The 21,459-nt window shown below is 47.0% G+C and overlaps 1 protein-coding gene across 1 annotated transcript in view; it reads left to right on the top strand.

Annotated features, from left to right (window-relative positions):
- The window catches only part of LOC138567788 (calpain-1 catalytic subunit-like), a 398,207-nt gene that overhangs the window by 334,438 nt on the left and 42,310 nt on the right, over window positions 1-21,459 (top strand). Inside the window, exon 18 of the mRNA XM_069646278.1 lies at window positions 513-591. Within this exon, the coding sequence (XP_069502379.1) occupies window positions 513-591 (79 nt within the window). The remainder of the gene's footprint in view (window positions 1-512; window positions 592-21,459) is intronic.

A 21,459-nucleotide genomic window follows, 5' to 3' on the forward strand; every position in this document is an offset into this window, starting at 1 on the left:
AAACAATTAAAAACATTTCTTTTTTTGCAAGATTTTCCTGTTCAATCCTGGGTCTCCCAGATCATTTTCACTCCAACGTCTGTATTGGCTTAATATGCTCACATTTCCAGTACTTTTATATCTTTAAGATGTAGCACTTTACAAATTAATAAACATTTGCATGCCGAACTGTGCTCCCAACAGTTGCCAAGGACAACAGTAAGCAGTTGCTATGTTGAGCTCTAGCATAACCGAACACTGTGGCTAAAATGCAAAGGTATGGTCTGTTCGTGCATGCCAGTTTTTTTAGTTCCACAGAATTAGCCTTTCTTTCCAAAAATGTCATAAATTACTTATATGTCATGTGTACACTGTGATTTGGCAACATCACAAACTAAATTGCACACTCTGTGGACAGTGTGTGGGTAGAATTACCTGGGAGTACTTAGACTAACTGGGCACGATGTCAGGGGCGAGCTGTATGCAATGCCTGTTTATCCTTGTCTGATGGCGGCTCTTTCTGTCTCTTCCAGCTCATATTCGCCAAACATGATACAAACCAATCAAGAGCAATGGAGTCATATGAGATCCGAATGGCCTTGGAGTCTGCAGGTAGATACCGCCGAGCAGCAGAGTGATTTTGAGAGCCCAAATGGACACCACAACAGTTTGCTATTGGCTCATCCTATGCATGTTCTCATTGATAACCACCACACCATAAGGCATTCTTGTTCTAAGCAAAACACTCAGTAGTTCATTCGTGATTAACAATGAATCCTCTAAATGTGACACATTTATCTTACAAAATAATGTCCATTAATTGGCTCAGACCTGCATTTCCCTTCCTGAGATGTTATAAAGTTCATTTGTCTAACTAAACTGTATGAGGGTAAATAATGTTTTGAATCAAAGCAGTGTCCTTTGTCTAAACCGTTGCATGCTTCGAAAGAGTCTTAAACTACAAAGCAAGTTAAACTGTTATGTGGTGGTGTGGTATTACTAACACAAAGACATCACTACCATGTCTCAAAGTGTTGGTCTTTATTATTTTATGAGAAAGAGTTTGTCCACCTCCTGTCAGAATGACTTGGTCTCTGAGTCTGATCTTCCACTGCTTTCTTGATATTTCCAGTCTCTACTTGTTTTCTCAATATGTTTACAAGTCTTTCACAATCCCCAGTCCTTCTGAAGTTTATATACTTCAAAGTTTCACACTATTTCGCTCAGATTATAGGCTTGTTTTAATCTTCTCAGTAGCGCTCTGAATGTCTAGGCACTTTCTAAAACGCCTCAATAACCACATAGACAAAGCATCTTTCAGACATTTTAGCACCCCTATCAGGCTCTAAGTGCTTTGCCAGGCTTTTCAGTTCCTTTCTGAGACTCTAGCCATCTTTCAGGGCTCCAAGCATCCCTCTTAACCTCCATACCCATCTCACATTCTAGGTGTCTTTCAAACTTATCAGTGTCCATCTTAGGCTCCAGGTGCTTTGCACGGTGCACAGCACCACTCTCAGACTCTAGAATATTTTCAAGCCTCTTCAAATAACAGTCAGGAATTGGGAGTCAGAGGTGGACTCCATCCGCACCTCAGTGCAGTGGTTTGATGCTTCCCCTCCAACTCCCCACTACAATTCGCACTCCTTCGGCAATCCTGCTAGTCTTAGACCCCTCCTTTTGAGTCCTGATTTCCCTGATTAGTATGGAGCTTTCATCCTCTTTCTTTCAAATTCCATTGGCTCTTGGAGTTTTAGATTCCCTCCATTTCCTTTCCAGGCATGCTCTGCTTTCAGGTTGCTATCACATGACTGGGGAAATCAGGTCATATAAACCCGGTTGACGATCATGTCAGTTATTTCATGTGTGCATGCTTGATAACAACTCCATTTTGAGCTGTTACTTTGTGAGGCATGTGTCTAATTAACTGTGGGAGTAGGAAAAGCCTACAATGATTTCTTATGGCAATTCAGAACGAAAAACATAGATGCCCTTAGCATTAAGGGGTTAAACGCCGATTTGTAGGTGAATCAACATTTCCCCTTTTGAGGTTATGGGCATTTTGTCACATACTGGCACCCTTTGCTTTAACTTCCCCATTAAGTGTGCATATGGAGTGGTGAAGTTTTCCAGGTTATGCATAGGCCTTGATCCTATGACAAGACTGGAGGCGAGCATTATGCTTCAACTTCTTTATTTACTACTCCTCAGCAGTTTCAACAAACGAATAAAACCAACAATAACACTGAAAAATGTCTCAACAGACTTTTCTTCCTCTGAACTACAATCCCCAAAGTCTCTGTAGTCCATCTCACTCCAAGCTCAGCTATGACCACATCCTGTCCCTGAGCTCCTCCTCTTCTTTTACTGCTCTTCAAGCAGATAAGTACTATTTCTGATTATCTCACATTTAATATGTATTATTTAGGATAGAATTGTTTAGGGAGTCATAGATTTGTGTCTGAGATGTATAGTATTATGCATGATCTTAGCCTTAGATCGTATAAATACGCAGCAGCGTTGAGCTTATCTTAATCTCAGACCTTTATTGGCATACGCAGCGGCGACCGTGTTCGTGTAGTTTACTTTTCATCTTCGGGATAGATTCGACTACCGCTGTTCGGGCGAGCGTTACCCACGGCGCCACCGCCCCGTGCCGTATGTCCGGCGCCTTAGGGGTTGCTGGCCGGCGCCGTGGGTGTTCGAGCGGCCGGAGAGCAGCATACTCAGGAGCTCAGAGAGGACCGCACGGCAGCCCCCTCCTTCGCGGAGGCGGAGCCAGCCGCGCTCAGGGACAGCGCAGTCCCCTGACCCCCTCCCTTGGAAGGGAGGAGTCTACCGCAGAGCTCGCTTCCGCGTCGCATGTTTTCGGCGACACAGAGCAGAGTAGTCTGTACAAGCCGGGCCCGGCATTGTGATAAATGCTACGTCGTAGCTCTCCTTCGAGGGAGATCGCTCACATCAGCAAAGCAGAGCGCTTCAGGCAACGCGCCCGCCTCAAGCTCGTATCAGAGCCAACGGCACATGAGAAGTGCAAACAGACCCCAGCAGGCTCATAGCCTGCCCAAAACACGGTGCCCCTCGCAACCAGAGGGCTCGTAGAACGAAATGCCCATCCCAGGCACTCACAAGAAGTAATTAAGTCCGGTGCAGCCACAAATTCAAAATAAATAAATTAATAAATAAATAAATAAATAATAAAGAAGAACAGTTATATGTACCTGATATCCTGGTGTTGCAAGCTCACCAGAAGCATCTATACTGTAAGGGCGTGCTGAGACACCTTTACAGGTATACCAGGCACACAGCATCCTCACAGAATGTCGGAATTTGAGTGGAGTGAAGAGGAGCAGTCATCAGACTTAGCTGCCAGCTTCAAAGAGGTGCTGGGAAGTTCACTCATAGATGCCGTGGCTCAAGGGGTTAAACCCCTGCAAGACAGGCTGGAGTGCTTAGAGGCTATATTACATCAGCCAATAGACAGCACCAAGCGGACAGATGGCACGCCCACAGAACCCTCTGAGTCAGGGTCTAAGGGGAGTACTAAGGCCCGAAAGAGGAAAAAAACCCTCTCGACCCCCAGGGCCCTTTGGATGGGGCAAAAGAGAAGGCCCCGGAGGTCGTCGACGGCTTCGCAGAGCTCAGAGAAGCGTATTTGCGGCATCAGACAGTGCTAGACCTCACGACCCCCGCTCCAGGGGAGGATGATGATGTAGAGGAGAACCCGGGCTCGAAGAGGAGCCGGAAGAAGGTGAACCTCCCACCCAAGACGAGGAGGAATTAAGGGAGGAGGAGGAAGATAAACACAGCGGAGGGAAGAGAATCTGCAAGGATAAGCACCTCGAAGAGGTGGAGGAGGATATGTTTGACCCAGACAGCATCCGGAATCCGTGGTCGACCGATTGGCAGCCGTCACCAAGAGTGGTGCAGTATATGACCAAAAGATTGAGAAAAGCATTGGACAAAGAAGTCTGGCAGCGCCTGCGAGCGGAGTGCCCTAGACCGGATCTTCCAGGGAAAGTAGCCAAAACACCGGAATTAGACCCCAAGATGCTGACATTTGTGTCAAAGACGGCCAAGGATCCCCGCAAGGGTATCGATAGATCCTGGAGAAGTTGCCAGGAGAAAGTTCTTGACCTGGCCCGGTCCGCTAGCTAAAATCATGGACCTGGCAGAAAGGGTCAGAGATACGGGGGAAGAAGGAGACCCCGACGCACTAGCAGGCTGGGCTCAGAGAGCAGTATGCCTCCTAGGGAATGCGAACTGGGCCATTGCCTCAGAATGCCGTAGAGGACTGTTATTGAAGATCGATGCAAAGCTCAGTGATCTCGCCTCCTACGAGGCCAGTGAAGCAGCACAAGGGCTCCTATTCGGAGAAACCTTCGGTAAAGAAATTGGCTGTTTTGTCGGCACTTACACGTCGCTGGAGAAGGCGCAAGCCACAATCCGTAAGATCTTTCCCAATCGAGTTTTTGGCGGGGCCAGTCGCCACAGGGGTCGTTCGACTGGCCGTAACCAAGGAGGAAGAAGACCCCCCAATCCCAGGGCACAATACTGGGAGAACAGACAGCAGGACTCCTCCTTCCCGACTAGAGGGCTTTTCCACAGAGGAAGAGGATCCGGCCGTGGACAGGGGTTCGCTCAAGGTGAGAGTTGCGCATTACCCCCCCACTAGGGGGGAGAACTAGTATGTTCTGGAGAAAATGGCGCGAGCTTTCCAGCGATGCCTGGGTACTGCAAACAGTTCTAGGCATGCATCTAGAATTCGTGAGCCCACCCATGCAAGAGCGCAGAACTCACCAACAGCGTTTAGAGCGCGCAGAGCAGAAGCTCCTAGATCAGGAACTTTACCTCTTAGCACAGAAGAATGCCATAGAGAAGTGTCCGAGGGACCCCGAATTCATAAGCAATATGTTTCTGGTGCACCGGAAGGAGAAAGTGCGACCAGTTATAAACTTGAAGGAGCTAAACAGTTGGGTAGTATACCGGCACTTCAAGATGGAGGGCATCCACCAGCTACGAGACTCTCTCAGAGAGAACGATTGGCTGACGACGTTGGATTTGAAGGATGCCTACCTAACGATCCCGATAGCGGAGGAGTTCAGGACCGTCCTAGCTTTTCGCTGGAAAGGGCAGCTCTGGCAATTCAAGACCATGCCCTTCGGGCTTGCCTTGGCTCCCTGGGCCTTTACCAAGCTGATGAAGCCTATAGCACCAGCCATAAGAGAGAAGGGGGTAAGACTGATCATCTACCTAGACGGTCTCCTGTTATTGGCCGAGGACCAAGAGGCACTCATATATCAGACGAGATGGGTCCAAGATCTGCTAGCTTTGCTGGGATTCTTAGTAAATGTAGAGAAGTCAGACACAGAACCAGTGCAACGACTGGACTTTCTGGGCTTCGTCCTGGATACCAGGAAAGCGACCCTCGAGCTGCCAACACGAAAAATTCACGACATCAAGAGGGAACTGAGAAGGTGTTTACATAGACAAGTAGTGTCCCTCAGAACCCTGGCGAGAATAGTGGGGCTTCTAGCAGCTTCCATCCAGACCATATTTCCCAGACCCTTACATGATCAGGCCTTACAGAGGCTAAAGATCAGACACCTTCAGCAGGGTTTGAGATAGCAATCAGTACCATTGGATCTAGAATCCAAGACGGAGGGAGCTGGAATGGTGGTTGAAGAACATGGATGCCTGGAATGGGCGAGCCATTTTCGGAGACCGCCCGGATCTAATCATAGAGTCCAACGCCAGCCGACTGGGCTGGGGAGCAAGATGCAGGGGCCTGCAGACAAGAGGGAAATGGAGCGAAGAGGAGCTCCGCCTCCACATAAACTGCCTAGAGCTGCTTGCAGGGTCCTTTGCGATCAGAGCCTTCACGAAGGGGAGAATGAGGTTGTGCGTCTTACTAAAGATGGACAACATATCAGCAGTGCGATATATGAACCATCTAGGCGGCACCAGATCCAGAATGCCAGCCGAGCTAGCGAAAGATTTCTGGCATTTTTGCCTGCAATCAGAGACCTCAGTCACGGAAGTGTACTTGCCCGGAACAATGAATGTGATAGCGGATTGGAACACGCGCTACCTCACGGACTCCAGCGATTGGAGGCTGGATCCGACAGTGTTTCAGAGGATGAACAATAGATGGGGTCCGCTACACATAGACCTCTTTGCATCCCGGTTGAACGCCCAGACTGCAGCGTACTTCAGCTGGAGACTGGACCCGGGTGCTCGAGGGACAGATGCGTTTCTGCAAGAATGGAACAGAGGTCCCCATTACACTTTTCCCCCATTCATGATGCTGAGCAGAGTTCTAGCGAAGTGTCGGAGGGAGAAGGCAGAGCTGCTATTAGTGACGCCGCTCTGAGAAGCCCAAGTGTGGTTCCCAACTCTCATGGAACTGGTAGTGGACCTTCCAAGAATACTTCCAGAAGGAGAAAACCTGCTCACCAACCCAGTTGGGTCGTTTCATCCTCTGAGAGTGAGAGAGACACTCCCGCTCATCGCGTGTAGGATATCAGGAGAGGCTGGGCTCTGCCAGGCATTTCAGCACAAGCTGCTCAGCTCATCGCAAAATCCTGGGCTCCGTCCACGAGAAGGAGCTACGACATGGCTTGGGCCAAGTGGACTAACTGGTGCAAGGGGAGAGGTGTTCATCCCATTTCTGCACCTGTAGTGATGATTTTAAATTTGTTAGCGCAGTTATTGCATGGCGGAAGAGCGTTCCGTACCATAGGAGTGTACAGGTCTGCAATTTCTGCGGGTCACCTACCTATTGAGGGTTTACCAGCTGGTGAACATCCAGCGGTAGTCAGATTCATTCGAGGAGCCAGATTTAAAGCGCCTCCAGAGCCTCGATATAAGACGGTCTGCGACGTGCTGGTCGTACTTAAGCTATTGGAGAGCTGGCCCGGAAACAGATATTCATCCCTAAAACAGTTGTCAGGGAAATTGGCAATGCTGTTGTGTCTAGTATCTTGTAAGCGCGTGTCAGACGTGAGAGCGTTAGAGATAGATAGGAGGTCATTCGGGCCAGAAGGGGTAACGTTCACAATAGTTAAAAGAACTAAGACTGGTACTTCTACAGTACACTATCCATATTTTCCGAATAGGCCTAATTGGTGCGTTGCAAGCTGCGTCAGAGAATATGAAAGCAGAACAGCGCAACACAGAGCTGCACACACCACGCAATTGCTGATAGCGCTTAGAAAGCCTTTCCAGGGCGTATCCACAGCCACTATTGCCAGATGGGTGAAAGAAATCATGCAAGCAGCTGGGATAGATGTGGAGTACTCAGTACATGGTGCCATGGCATCTAAAGCTTTTAAGGCAGGGGTATCCCTAAGAGATATTATGCTAACAGCAGATTGGTCGAATGATCGAACATCCAAACAGTTTTATTTCAAGCCGACCGAGAGTTTAGCTGTCACAGTGAAGGGAAGCCTTGAACAAGCATAATGCTCACCTCCAGTCTTGTCATAGAATGAAGATTACCCCTGCTAACTGCGCAGGGAGTATTAATTCTATTAAAGACTATGAGGCAAGCATTAAATTCCCACCTGAACATGTATCGCACAGGAAATGTTGATGTGGACATGTGATAAGAATGTTATGAGATCGTCAATACATGGACGCCACCCTGATTTCTCTGCTTTCTATTATCCTTAGGGGAAGAGCAGAAGAACAATTGATGTGGAAGATTAGCACACGTAATCGCCTGGAGTTAAGAATGTTCGACATTTGGTTGAAATGGTGCAAGTCTTTGCCAGTTGCAGGACTTAGTGTGGAGTTAAAGAGTGACTTTTTTCAGAGCGAGTAAAAGAGAGGAGGAGCTCAGGGACAGGATGTGGTCATAGCTGAGCTTGGAGTGAGATGGACTACAGAGACTTTGGGGATTCTAGTTCAGAGGAAGAAAAGTCTGTTGAGACATTTTTCAGTGTTATTGTTGATTTTATTAGTTTGTTGAAACTGCTGAGGAGTAGTAAATAAAGAAGTTGAAGCATAATGCTCGCCTCCTAGTCTTTAATAGAATTAATACTCCCTGCGCAGTTAGCAGGGGTAATCTTCATTGTTGTTGAATGGTCTCCTCTGGATAATATTCCCCCTTAAGTGAGCCTGTGCTGATTCAAGCCAGGCTTCTAACCATTCTGTGTATGTGTTTTCACCTTCCCCTGCTCGGGTCTCCATCTCTGTGACATATTTGTCACAGTTATTACATTCCAGTTCTTTCTTGGTTGTCTTTTCTTCTTGGGCTAGTGTGTCTTCATTTCAGTAGGCTTGTGGTTCTATCCCATTGATAGTTGAGTTTGGCTCTCATCTGGGTTCCTCCAGGCTTTTATCAAAGTAGAGTTCCAATGTTCGTAGATTCAGCTCTTAATTAAGGAACTATCGGACCCACGGTGACTGTTTCTTGTCAGACTTCCGATTCAGGTCCCACTTTCATTTTTCTCTGGTCACTTCTTGGAGTCAGTGTGCAGGGTACATGATCTTTCTTGTCCCCGGGATCCACACTACAATCCTCATTTGTGGACTGTGGCCTTTCCATATTTTGTACATGTGTTTTGTTCTTTGAGAGTGTGCCTAAATGCATTCAGCAATTTTTTTCTGTTTGTTCTGTTTTAATATTTTGCAGCCGATACCAATTCATTCTAAGTTGCATTTCCTGGCTGGTGGCTGGGACCTGTCTGTGTCTTTTCTTAGAGCTTCGATTTTGGTTTTATATAGCTCTATTTATTCCAAATGCATTTTGATTTCTTAGTCAAGAACTTTAAGTTTTAGTGGCTGGTCTTCCTCATGTTGTTTAATCAAAAGTAACTGCAAGGCTCCGTTTTCCACTGAATGGGTACATTTTATCCACTTGGAGGTCAAGTTACTGAAAGGATTGTTAAGGCTACAAATGCAGGATTCCTGGGCATTCAGTTTTACCTGCATGTCCATACAGAAAGTGGTGCTTTTAGTCAGTTCCTAATCTTTATCTCGTAGTCACTGCATGGACGCTTAGAAATTAAATGTCGTCCACCTTATATTGTGTCAAGATATTTTCAAATCGAGGACTATGAGAGACAACTGGACAAACTTGTAGTAGTTCAAATGGAAAAGTTTGTCAATTACTGCGTCGGCCATTTTGGATTCTGTCAATTATTCCCTCTGTGTTTGGTGAACCTACCACATAGAGTTGTAAGCTGAAATGGTTACCAACATGTCTTTTCTTAGGTAACAATGCTGAGAAAGCAAATCCTACATCCAAGACTAACAGCTGTTAATTGTTTGAACATGTTGTGTCCTTAGAAAGTGAGTCTGAAAGTCCAGATTAGACCAGAGAACCTCCAAAAAGAAGACAAGGGCATACTTGAGTCAAAGAACAGGGCCAACCCTGACCCACTCAGAATACAGTTTTAGTAAACCTTTCACAGTAGGTGCGAACTTTCACTGTCAGTCTTTACCTGGGAGGCTTTTTGGCATGAGCCGCAGGATACTGTGCTAGTGGCTCTGTCAACCTTTGCATGCTCAGTGAGTAGTGGAGGAAAGCCAAAGCCCCTAGAGCACACTTTCTTGGGTTCCGTCTGTGAGCTTGCCTTTCCTCTAGCACGATTTCTGTTACAGTTGGATCCAATGCAGCTGCTGACTGAGATACTGAAGCCGATGTCAAGACCTACCTTTATTACTCTGCTGGGGCTGCCACTGAAACTGCCTGTCGCACCAGACCCTTTCCTGGGTTAGTGTTCTTCATCTCATCTATGAAGAAGGCACTTATGCATTCTCAGGGGACTTTTGATGACTCCCTTTACAGGGATGAGGAGTATGTTTTGGGTAAAGGGTAGGACCTTGATGCGGACCCTGGAGACCCAGCTTCTTGCTTCCAGGACTCTAGTAGATACATAAATCCCCATAGCTTTGTTTCTTGCAGTTCTTGCCGAATAGGATAATCCATCATCTGTGTCTTCAGCTTGTAAGAAAGTGCCAAAGAAGCATAAGTCTACTTCTGGCCATTGAGTGCTCACTGCTCCTGGTGCATTAAAGCTCCAGTGCCAGGCCGTCGAAGACAAATACATCCTCCTGCTTAGGAGCCAAAATGTTCTACTTCTTTGTTAAGAAAGTGAGTGCATCCAGTAGGCCTTGTCTAATGTGATATTCACTTCGGGAACGTGTCCCATATTTGTAAGATATTACCTAGAATGCCTCTGCCTCTTTTCTGCAACTGGCTGTGGACAGAAAGGATACAACAAAGCAATTCTTCAAAGGCGATCTGGACACTGTGCACTACATGGTGAGGTCTATGAGAACTAGGGTGGCATTTCAGAGACATGCCTGAATACACCATTCTGTTTTCTTTTCTTTTAATTCAAGTTTTATCAAATGTTTACATAAAAAAATGGAAAAACATCATCAAATACACCACAGGCCAATAAGACCAAACAAACCACAATGATTCCCTTCCCTGTATCCCCCAGCCCCCACCTCCCCTGGTATAGTCGGAAAACCTCTCTGTGCCCACCAGAAGCAAAACAAGTCCTTGTGTGCGATACCCCGTGAACATACCACTAACCAGACCATCTCCGTCCTCCGGTGATGCCTCAGCACTCCACTTTCACCACTCATTAAAAGGGAAGAAATACCTACCCCCCATCCCCTGGTACTCCTGTTGCCCCAGCAGCTCCCTCCACCCCAGCCCCATATTCCTCATGAGGCCCTGCACCTGCTACAAAATCCACTCCATTCCACCTCCATTTCTGCACTTACCCCATGTAGGGTTGCTGTGATCCGTTCCATAACATAAATATTCTTTGCCTTATTGACCCATTCGAGTTTCCCTGATAGCAAGAGTCACTTCCACTGCATGGCCAGACATGCCCGTGCTGCCAACAACAAAAGGTGCACCAAGTGAGGCAGACTACAATATTCCCCATCTACCTCATCCAAACCAAAAAGGACAAGTAATGCTGTCTGCACTTGCGAGACCCCATCTATTTCATTGATCCAACCGAGAACATCTGCCCAATAGCCCAATGTACCTTGTCACATACCCACCACATGTGCCAAAAATCCACCGAAAGTGCACATTAATGCAACAGAACGAGCTCACCCCGCGTACATCTTAGATAGATGCACAACCCCATACTGCCACATATACAGTCATTTTATACCGTGGAGCTTATATTGGCAAGCAATAGACGACTTGAATGCTCTGCTACACATCTTATTCCATAACGTTCCATTTACCTCCACCCCCAAGTCTCTCTCCCATCTTTCCCGGAGGACCTCAGTGGACCCCTTACCAGTCTCTATCAAGGTGGCATAAAACAGGGAAATCAACCCCTTCATCTCATTTAGAGTATCAAGAACCTTTTCCATCGGGGTAAGGTCTGTATCTGTGCCCTCCAATCCTGCGCCGTAATCACCCCCTTCAACTGCAGATACGAGAAAACAGATATCCTCCCAATACCCAACGCCTTCTCTAAGTCTCCAAGGGAGACAAACCTTCCCACTTCCAATGCTGCCCAACCCTCATCAAGCCCGCCTCAAAACAACTCTGAAATCTATCCAAATTTGGAATATGCCCCCACAAGTGGCTCAGCGGTGAGGGCCATGTGGTAATCCCCTCCATTCCACCCCCCTGCACCAAATACTCCATATCACTCCAAGAATAGGATGGTCCCTGATCCTATGCGGGAGCTTATCTCTCGGGTCCTACAATCATTCCCCCACCGTAGCGGGACGGAGAGAATTGTCCAGACCCGCCCAGTGCCTCGCCACTTGTTCACGCAAATGAGGTACCAACACCCGCAGCTGGGGTGCTCTGTAATATGAGTAAAAATCAGGGAGATCCACAACTCCTCTCTACTTAGGCCGTATCAGCACATTATGCGCCACCCTTGCCCGCTTTCCCTGCCACAGAAATCGCAACACCCTGCTCTAAATCTCACCAATTATGGAGTTGGGTACCATAACAGGCAACATCTGAAAGAGGAACAACAGTCTGGGAAGCAGTTTCACCTTAATAGTATTATACCGCCCCATCCAAGAAATAGTGAGCTTATCCCACTTTGCCATATCTCCAATAAACCTTTCCAACAAAGGGGAGGGGTAATTCGCCTCTTACAACCCTGACCCCCATTATAAGGATCCCAAGATAACATAACGTATTTTCATGCACCTCCATTCCCAGAACCTCAAGACACTGCACATTCTGCCCCCCCCCTGATTAAACAGGAACAAAATCGATTTTGATTTATTCATCTTAAAACCTGATACCTTCCATATCGCTCAATCAACTCAACTATCGCCAAGACTGATGTCAGCAGATTCTTGAGATGAAGCAAGATATCATCCGTGTATAGTCCAAATTTGAAATTCCCCCACCCTAACCCCCTCCACACGAGGGTCCACCCTTACCTTCACAGCCAGTGGTTCCAATGAGAGCACAAACAGGAGAGGCGAGAGCGGGCATCCCTGCCTCGTGCCTCTGGCCAGACAAAACCTCTTCGAAAAACTTCCTTTTGCTGCAACACAAGCCGAAGATCCAGAGTAGATAGCTTTAACACCCCTCCAGATCTTCTCCCGGAACCCAAATTTACGCAGCACTGCCTCCAGAAAGGCACAGTCAACGCTATTGAAAGCCTTCTCAGTGTCTATAGAAAGCAAGGGCGGATCCCCACAGCTAACTCCCTAAGATGTAGCATCTTTCTCATTTTATCAGCACCCTGGCACCCCCTAATAGACCCAACTGGATCAGAGTGGATCACTGCAGGCATATACAAATCGAATCTAAAGGTGAGGACCCTCGTAAATAACTTGGCATCCATGTTAAGGAGTGAAATAGGTCTGTAAGAACCACACAAATGGGTGTCCCTACCCTCCTCAGGTATTATCGATATGAGAGCCCTCATGAACGACCCAGGACCCTGCCCTGACGCTGAAATGTTGTTAAACAGTTTCACCAGGTGTAGAAACAGCAGGGCAGAAAATGTTTTATAAAAAACAGATGTATAGCAATCCTCCCCCGATGCCCTACTCAACCGTAGTCTATGAATTGCCTCAACAATCTCCTCCTCCCCAATGGGAGCAGCCAAACTAGCTGCATCCTCAGATGACAAAGATGGAGAGGATACCAAGCCCAGATAACCTTCAGATCCCTCCAAATCCACCTGCCCTCCTCCCCATTAAAGTTCCTCACAAAAATCTGCAAACCTATCCACAATCCCCTGAGGGGTCGATGTCACTCGGCCCTCCATCCCCTCCACAATCCACCTCTCAGCACGCTGGCGGGCCACTAGCAGCCCATTGGCCTTGTCCCTTTTTCATAACACTTCTGCCCCAGGAACTGTAACTTCCGCACCACCTTACCCACTTCCAACAACTTCAACTCCTCCCGTTTACCCTGGACCTCCTCAATCAATTTTCCTGCTCCTCTATCCAATTCCCAAATTCTCTCCTCCAAGGACCCAATTCCCCTCCTCAGACGGTTTTCCAATAGAATTCGCTCAATCTTTTTCCTTGCTCCCTCCCTCATCAATAATCCCCCCACGTCGCCTTGGCCACATCCCAAACTGTGCAAAAATCCACTGCCCTGTATCATTGAGCAAAAAGAACTGCCTGAATGCCCACTCCAACTCAACCCTAAATACCTGATCCTTCCAGAGGGACTCACTACATCGACATAAAGTATTGTGTCTGCAAAGCCCCCTCAATGATAATTCCAGGCTCCAGACACTGCCATGGATGAGCAAATCAACCCTGAAGCTGTGCTTGTGCCCATTTCCCAGCAGAACATTTTATTAATAAAAAGGAAAAGAGATCCCCCAGTGTTTGCCCATCAGGCCAGCAGCTGCAATATTGTGCCCAGCCCAGTGAACGCTATAAGATCTTTTGGGGATGCCCATCTCCTCTTCACGGAAATCAACAGCTTCCTGGGCTCCTTTTGCCCCCTAACCACCTTGAGCTCGCAGGGTGTGGGTCCAGAAGCACAAGATCCTGCTGACTCTCTCGATCCTGGGACCTGTCAAACTCTGGAAACAGCTGGTTGTGTATGCCCCACAACTGGAGGCAAAGGAACAGCCCCCCTCCCAGCCTTTACTGTTGAACCCTCTGGGTCTTTTGAAGGGAACACTATCACGGACCCTGGATTTGACTCTGGAGTGGCTATTTATACCAGCTGTATAACACCTGAAACCCTTGCCAATCCTGTAGCCTCCGAGGTACCAGCCCCACGACTCCCCAGCCACCCTTCCACTCACCCTTCTGCCCATTGTATCACAACACCTGTGACATTTGGGACATCTGTGACAGGGATTAATTCAATGCAGTCCACAATGCCTCAATTCAAAGAATCCCCTCGCCAGGTTATACTGATGGACTCAACCTTAGTGGTACAGGGATCTCCAAAACGATGACTGGAGGGCGAGGGGCTGTCCGGGTCTGAAATCCGAGGGCTCAGAGAAACAGGCACATAGGCGGCATTAACGGGGACAATAGAAGGGGCCTATGGGGACATTTCGCCAGACAAAAGGTATCGTGGTTATCCCCCTCCAAGCAAGCAAATAGCTAAAGCCACTCCAACATACTGAGCCGGGTGTGGTTTACCACCCAGCCTATGCCAGTGTAGCACTGCACTGGCCGAAATCTTTCAACTCAAGGAACTGGTCCTTCATCTTATCAAACTGACTGGCCACGGTGTGTGCAAGGAGGGGCAAACAATTATGCCCTTAATACAGCTGCCCATTGCTCCTCCCAGTCTGCCCTGCTACACCCTCCGAGGCCCCATATAGTTAAGGCACCCAGGATCATCACCTCCTCTGGAGGGGTAACTCAGAGGAGTAATCGATTGGGCAGTGTATCTGCTACTGGGATGACCCCCTCACAGGTATGGGGGTCTTTCTATCTTCACAGGGTTCACACGCTTGCCCCAAATTATTCTGAATCCAGAGATATACTTCTAAATTAGTGCCTCTACTGGAATCAGGGGTGAGGGGCTGTCCATTCGTTGGGCGGGAGCAAATTATTTGTTGCACCAGGTTCTGCCGACAGGAAGTTCAGACATACGACTCCATCATAATTGAGCTCAGAGACTATGCCTGGTTGAGGGCCTATTGAATCTGAACAAACAATGTGGGCCCCCACCCAACTCCTCAATAGCACCTAGCCTCTTGCCCTGCGAAGGAATTCCCCATGGGACTGTGCTCACATGAGCAAATGCTGTATCACTGGGAAATAGGCCCTCAAATAAGCCCCCCTTGTTTAGGCCACCATGGATTACCGTTTACTGACAACCATTTAATCTTTCTATGCCTTTTCATAGGTTGCTGGTGTGAACCTAACTATTGCCTACCAATTAAGGGACACATAGACCACTTCTAATTTGCACCTGTCATAACTTGCCGGTATACGTAATGGAGATGTGATGTTTTGCACATTTGTGTTTTTTGGATTTTGTATTTGCATACTTATTATGGCTCTAAGCCGAAATAAAGTTCTGATGATGATGATGTTTGGAAGTATTAGGAACGGTATAGCAATATTCATCTTCGCTGTCCGGTCATTTGGTCGACAGAAAATTGGTCGACAGACAAATGGTCGACACAATTTGGTCGAAAGACAATTGGTCGAATTTTTTCTTTTATTTTTATATATTTTTTTCAGGTTTTCGTTTAGGAAAAAAAAGGGTTTTTAAGCAAAAAAAAGGGGTTGGGGGGACCCCCCCAAAAAAAAAAAAAATGTGAAACTACCAACAAAAAAATAATTCGACCATTTGTCTTTCGACCAAATTGTGTCGACCAGTTGTCCTGTCAACCTTTTTTTTTCGACCAAATGACCGGTAACCTTCATCTTCACATATAAAGCCATTGATTTTCCACTAATTGGATCCTTCTGCCTGTTGAATAGCAGTTTGAGGTAGTGGGCTGGTTTTAAACTTTGCGTAACAGCTGGTATCATTTAGCGGTCTGAAATATTCTCTTGTATAATCACAGCAATTCATAACCACAGTGTTGCCCCCTTAAGCTACAGACTGGACAATAAGGTCATTATCTTGGCTAATCTGTTTCAGGGCTATTTTCTTTTGGTGGATGAGATGGTGTTGGCAATTGTGTGTTTTGGTGGTAACTCTTTCAACACTGTTTTGAAGAGATCATAGATCATTAGTTTCCGCTTTTCCGGAAGACACCAATGGCATTATCACGTGCTAGTGAAGGATTAAGCCGATATTTGGATTTTTGTTTTGTATTTGTATTAGCTTTGGTAAAGATCTCAGGTTCTGCTGCAAACCCTTCTATTGAGAAATCCTCATTCTGTGGGTTTCGAGTCACCCGAGTAATTTTATCTTGAACACATTTCCTAGGCGGTTCTGAAGTTATAGGAGGACATGTTGCGTTTTTTTTGTACTGGTGCCTGATCAATAAAGCATTTGTTCAGTTTGAGATTCCTGTAGAACATGTACAAATCTACATGCATTTTCATGTAATCCTTGAATTTTCTGGGCTACAAGACACACCCTTCTGGAGCACTGATATGGTTTGAGTGGAAGGTGGTTTCTCCGTTAGCTTGAAATTCAGCATCTCCTTTGTGCGTTCTGTCCATCCATCCCGCTCTTCCTTTTGGATCTGGTGGATATCCCTGCTGAGTGCTCTTCTCATCATGCATTGACCATCTTCTTCACCCCGTTTTCTAGTTCACGCCACATATTTTTGGTTTGGAGTCTCAAAATGCACTCTATGCTCTGTTTTTCAGGTCTGTGTACAGTGTCTGTAGCTTCTCACCACTAAGGAAAGACAGACGGGTGCATGGTGGTGTCATTTCTCAGGGATGGCAATCCGGTAACCTTTTATGGATTCACCTGACTTTTCACCTGACCTTCAGCCAAAATTCCATTAATATGGTCAGTTATTCCAGAGGCGATTGAGGCTGCAGGAGCAATCGTACTCTTGCGCTGGTGGGAGGCAGTCGTTACATCCATAACCGTGCTCCAGATGCCTACCTTTCCTAAAGCCGATGGGAGATGGAAAAAGAGGGATATTGGGCCATAGTAGCACTAGTGCTGTTTAAGTAACTTTAAATGAATGATGTGTCATGGCTTTGTTAAAGTGACACACTATTTCCGAAGTTGGAGTGTCTGTTCAATACAGATTGTGAAAAAAAGAACAAGAATTCATTCCTTACTTTCAGTAAAGTTCTTTATGAAAAAAGGCAATCTTTCTCCCACAATTTCCACACTGACCCTGCAGCCTACCCCACTGAGTGGGTGTGCATGAATGGGATTAAAGCTTGATATTATGGTGGGACATTTCTGTCAGTTTCAGGTGTTCTTTGGCTTCAGCAGAGCCAGGAAATTGGGTGGGACTGAGGTAAGGCAGCACCATAAAAATGTATATTGCATATACGCCCCGGATGCCCTAAAGCCAGGTCTCTTGACTGAATTGGCTGGTGGCTCTTAACCCTCATGGGGGCTGTACACCTATTTCAAAAGATGAAGGACCCCATGGCATACTGTACAAAATACCCAAGCAAACCCTTAATGAAAACCTTACTGAAAGCACGTCTTAACTTGCTACCAACCCAGGAAATTTTAGCAATCAGGACAACTAGGAAAGAGAAAGCATGTAGACTTTGTAAAGACCCACAAAACGCATAATCGATCAGGCACCTTTTAATGACCTGCCCTGTACTAAATCAAGAAAGGAAAGCTTTTTTCAGCCCTCTGCTCTTGAACTCTTTTGTCAACAACGAAGAAATATGGTGGAACTGTCTCATCACAGGAGCCCAAACCAGAGGGTCAATAGCGACGGAGAAACTCCTGAACATCGCTATGGAGAAGACCAAACTATGTTCTGACCTCCCTATAACTTCCACCTGAAAACATAGTCGAATAGAAAACTCTCCACTCCTATTTCTAGTGCTTTCCTCTCTTTTTACTTTTGAACAGTAGAAGCTGTCGTACTTTAGGATTTTCTTCCTTTCTCTCTTTACTGCTGAACACTTCCTTGTAAAAATCTAAAATGATTATATACAAGTAAATCATTTTTTTTAAAAAAGATGAGAAATGTGTGGGAGGAGTATTCTATTAGACAAAATAATGTGTTTTTCATAAATGCTGTCATTCACAAATAGTTCTCAATTGCTGAGATATGGGATTGTGTCCCCAGCTTGATTTATAATTGCATGATCTTTACCCAAATCGGTACAAGACGGCACTGTGACTCTGCGATGCTGCTGTCTCCCATGGGCATATATAGTGGCTCGAATGTCAGGTTTACCACTGAAGGCAGCAAGTGCTAATCCTATAGTGGGGGTATCCCCTTTTCCACAGCGCTAGGATGTCACCCTTCCTACTTCTGCAAAGTGGAAAAAGTAGCTTCCTGTAATTTATGTTTAGTGCTTTGGCAGTGGGAGTGCTTCGCAGCATTCCCACAAAGGATCCCGACTCTTTCTCTTCTTGAGCAAAGGGACCACTGAAGCAAGCAGGCATAACTATGCCCATCTGAAGGAGCTGGTCACACGATTGCTAAGTCTGGTTTTCTGCCTTGACGTGACCCACATTTAATCTGGCACCACACCATATGTAATGTTTTAAACGCATCCTTTCCTTGGAAACTTCGGTTACAAAACCTAACCACCCTTAAGTCTCCCTATTTCTAAGTTTCTGGACCTCATTACGAGGTATGCCGGTAAGGGAAAAATGATGCCAGTATGTAAATACCGGCATCATTTAACGTTCTGTAGCATTCTGACCCACAAACCCGGTATTAACGGCACCGTTATTTACTGTGCCGTAAATAGCGGCATAGGCGCGTACACACACCTCTTCGGGCAGGAAATACCGGCATGCCGGTAATAGGTGCCAATTACAACCCACGCAAACATGCAAATACCGGCATCGTGAACCCAGTAATAACGGGCTGCATGATGCCGGCAAAACAGGCATCGCGGACCACCCGCAAACAGCAACAAGGCAGCTGCCACAGGTGCACACAATCCCCACAGGTGGAGTCAAAGGAGGCTGTGCCAGTATGAACTGAGCACACCCACACACCACAACCCCCCCCCCCACAGGTGTAGGCAATGTAGAGTGGCCCAGTACAAAAGGAGCACACCTACACACCACACCCCTTCCTACACCAAAATGCTACCACTAGCATTTGCAATCATGGCGCAGGAGGACATGCCTATACTGCTACAACTACAGCAACAACAGCAACAACAACTACAGCAGCAAGAACAGGCGGCACAGAGGAGACGCAGGAGGAGAAGGAGGGTGAGACACGGCCAGCAAATACCACCAGCGCAGCCACCAGCGCCTCGTAGGCAGCCACCAATCCCTCGCACCAGACCCAGCCCATTCAACCTAACCCCTGAGCAGATCCACACCCTGTACCGGTTGGACCATGACACCATCACCACCATAGTGGACATGATACAGAACGACATTGCCAGCCACATACAAATACGCACTGCCATCCACCCACTACTAAAGGTGGTGTCTGTGCTACACTTCCTGGCCACAGGCACCTACCAACACACAGTGGGCCAGCTGCATGGCATTTCACAACCACTAATCTCACGCATGCTGAACCAAGTGCTGGATGCCCTCCTGAAGCACGCAAGCACCCACATATCCCTACCACGGACTGCCCAGGAGATAGCCGAAACCAAAGTAGGCTTCCATGCACTGGCAGGCATGCCCAATTGTGTTGGTGCCATCGACTGCACCCATTTGGAATTGGTAGTCCCCCATGCCATAGAGGCGGTGTACCGCAATCGCAAGCAATACCACTCCATCAATGTGCAAATGGTATGTGACTCCAGCAAGATCATCACCCATTGCTGCGCCCGATTTCCTGGATCCACACATGATGCCATGGTACTGCGCAACTCCACGCTACCCCGTCACATGGAGCGACATGCCGGACCACGTGCCTGGCTGCTCTGTGAGTTGCACAACAGGCCCATGGCCATGCTGTGGGGTACTCATGTGTGCGGATGCAGAAGGGGGGGCTACTGCACCCGGGTGGGAAAGGGGGGGGATACTTCACCAGGGTGGGATAGGGGGGTTAATAGTACACCGGGGTGGCAATAGCCAGTGAGTGGAGAATGAATGCAGAGCTAAACACTCCTCACCTGACCCAGCCAAACAGTACATGACACTTCACTGGGCCACATCTCACAAATAATGCATATCGATGAGAACAAGTAAGATGCACAACCATGTCACCCTGTTGATGGCAAGCAATGCATGAATGAACAGGATGGCAAGTGTGACAATGTGGGCAGTGTGACCATGCATAGTAAATAATGAACAGCATGAATTGGAGTCAAAACATTGTTGCACTACCACAGCATATCTGCCTCAGCATGCATGATTACACCCTGCATCATCCTATTGAACGCCATCTAGACTACCACACCTCATGACAGTATAGATTGCACCTAGATAACATTTTTTCATGCTTACAGGCACATGTGCATGGCCACACCAAATAGCTGCCGCCATGACTGTGCTCCCTGAATGTGGCAGTTCAGAGTGACACACACCTATTTGAATCAGCTTGCAGGTGATGGAGGATATCCCTTGAGGCCATGGCTACTCACCCCTGTGCGTAACCCGCAGAACATCCATGAGGAAGAGTACAATTGTGTGCACATCCGTACCCGTGTTGTGATTGAGCAGACCTTTGGCCTGTTGAAGGTGCAGTTCCGCTGCCTCAGCAGGTCTGGTGGGGCACTCCTATATAGGCCTGAGAAGGTGGCAAAGATCACCATGGCCTGTGTCATTGTTAGGCAGAAACCTGTGCAGTTCCCTTACGGACCACTGCAAAAGATTTAAGACTACAGGTGTTGGCAGTAAACCCACTTGGCAGCAGTCGGTACCACCCAGATTTACCTGGTAGCTGTGGCTGAGCAGTCAGACTTCCCTCAAGAAGGCAGTATGCAAAGTATACTCAATAGGCACTCAGATACAATAATACAAGCAAACACTGACCAGAGCTTTGGTATCAAAGTATATAATTATTTATTTAAAAACACACAGTTGAAACACTCCAGCACTCTTATTGTAAAATATTCTAAACACAGTTACTATTATGATATATACACCCCTTTTGCCCTTATTAGAAAATCACAGTAAGACACCACTTATTTTCATACAGAGGTGAGCGCTTAACTAGATTGCACTCTACTAGGGTTGTGAAAAAGGGAGAGAAAAAGGCAGAATATGCAGGGTTACACCACTCTACGATTCAGGAACACTATTAGCAAGGCAGAGAGCAAAAAGTCACTGGTGAGCCAAAGTCCAAAGGCTGGGCCCACTCTTAGAGAGAGCAGAGCACAAATGCGCCCAAGATCACACAGTTACACTAGGCTTAGAAAGTCTTGCAGAGGGTTCAGAAAAGAGTTTAGAGAGGCTTTAGAAAAGTTTAGCCAGGGTGTCCCAGGCTAACCCAGGTTCGAAAGCCGGGGGCTAAATCTACCCCGTACAGTCGGTTGCAAGGG

The sequence above is a fragment of the Ambystoma mexicanum genome, chromosome 2p (assembly GCF_040938575.1).
Source record: "Ambystoma mexicanum isolate Mex_15411 chromosome 2p, UKY_AmexF1_1, whole genome shotgun sequence".
Lineage (NCBI taxonomy): Eukaryota > Metazoa > Chordata > Amphibia > Caudata > Ambystomatidae > Ambystoma > Ambystoma mexicanum.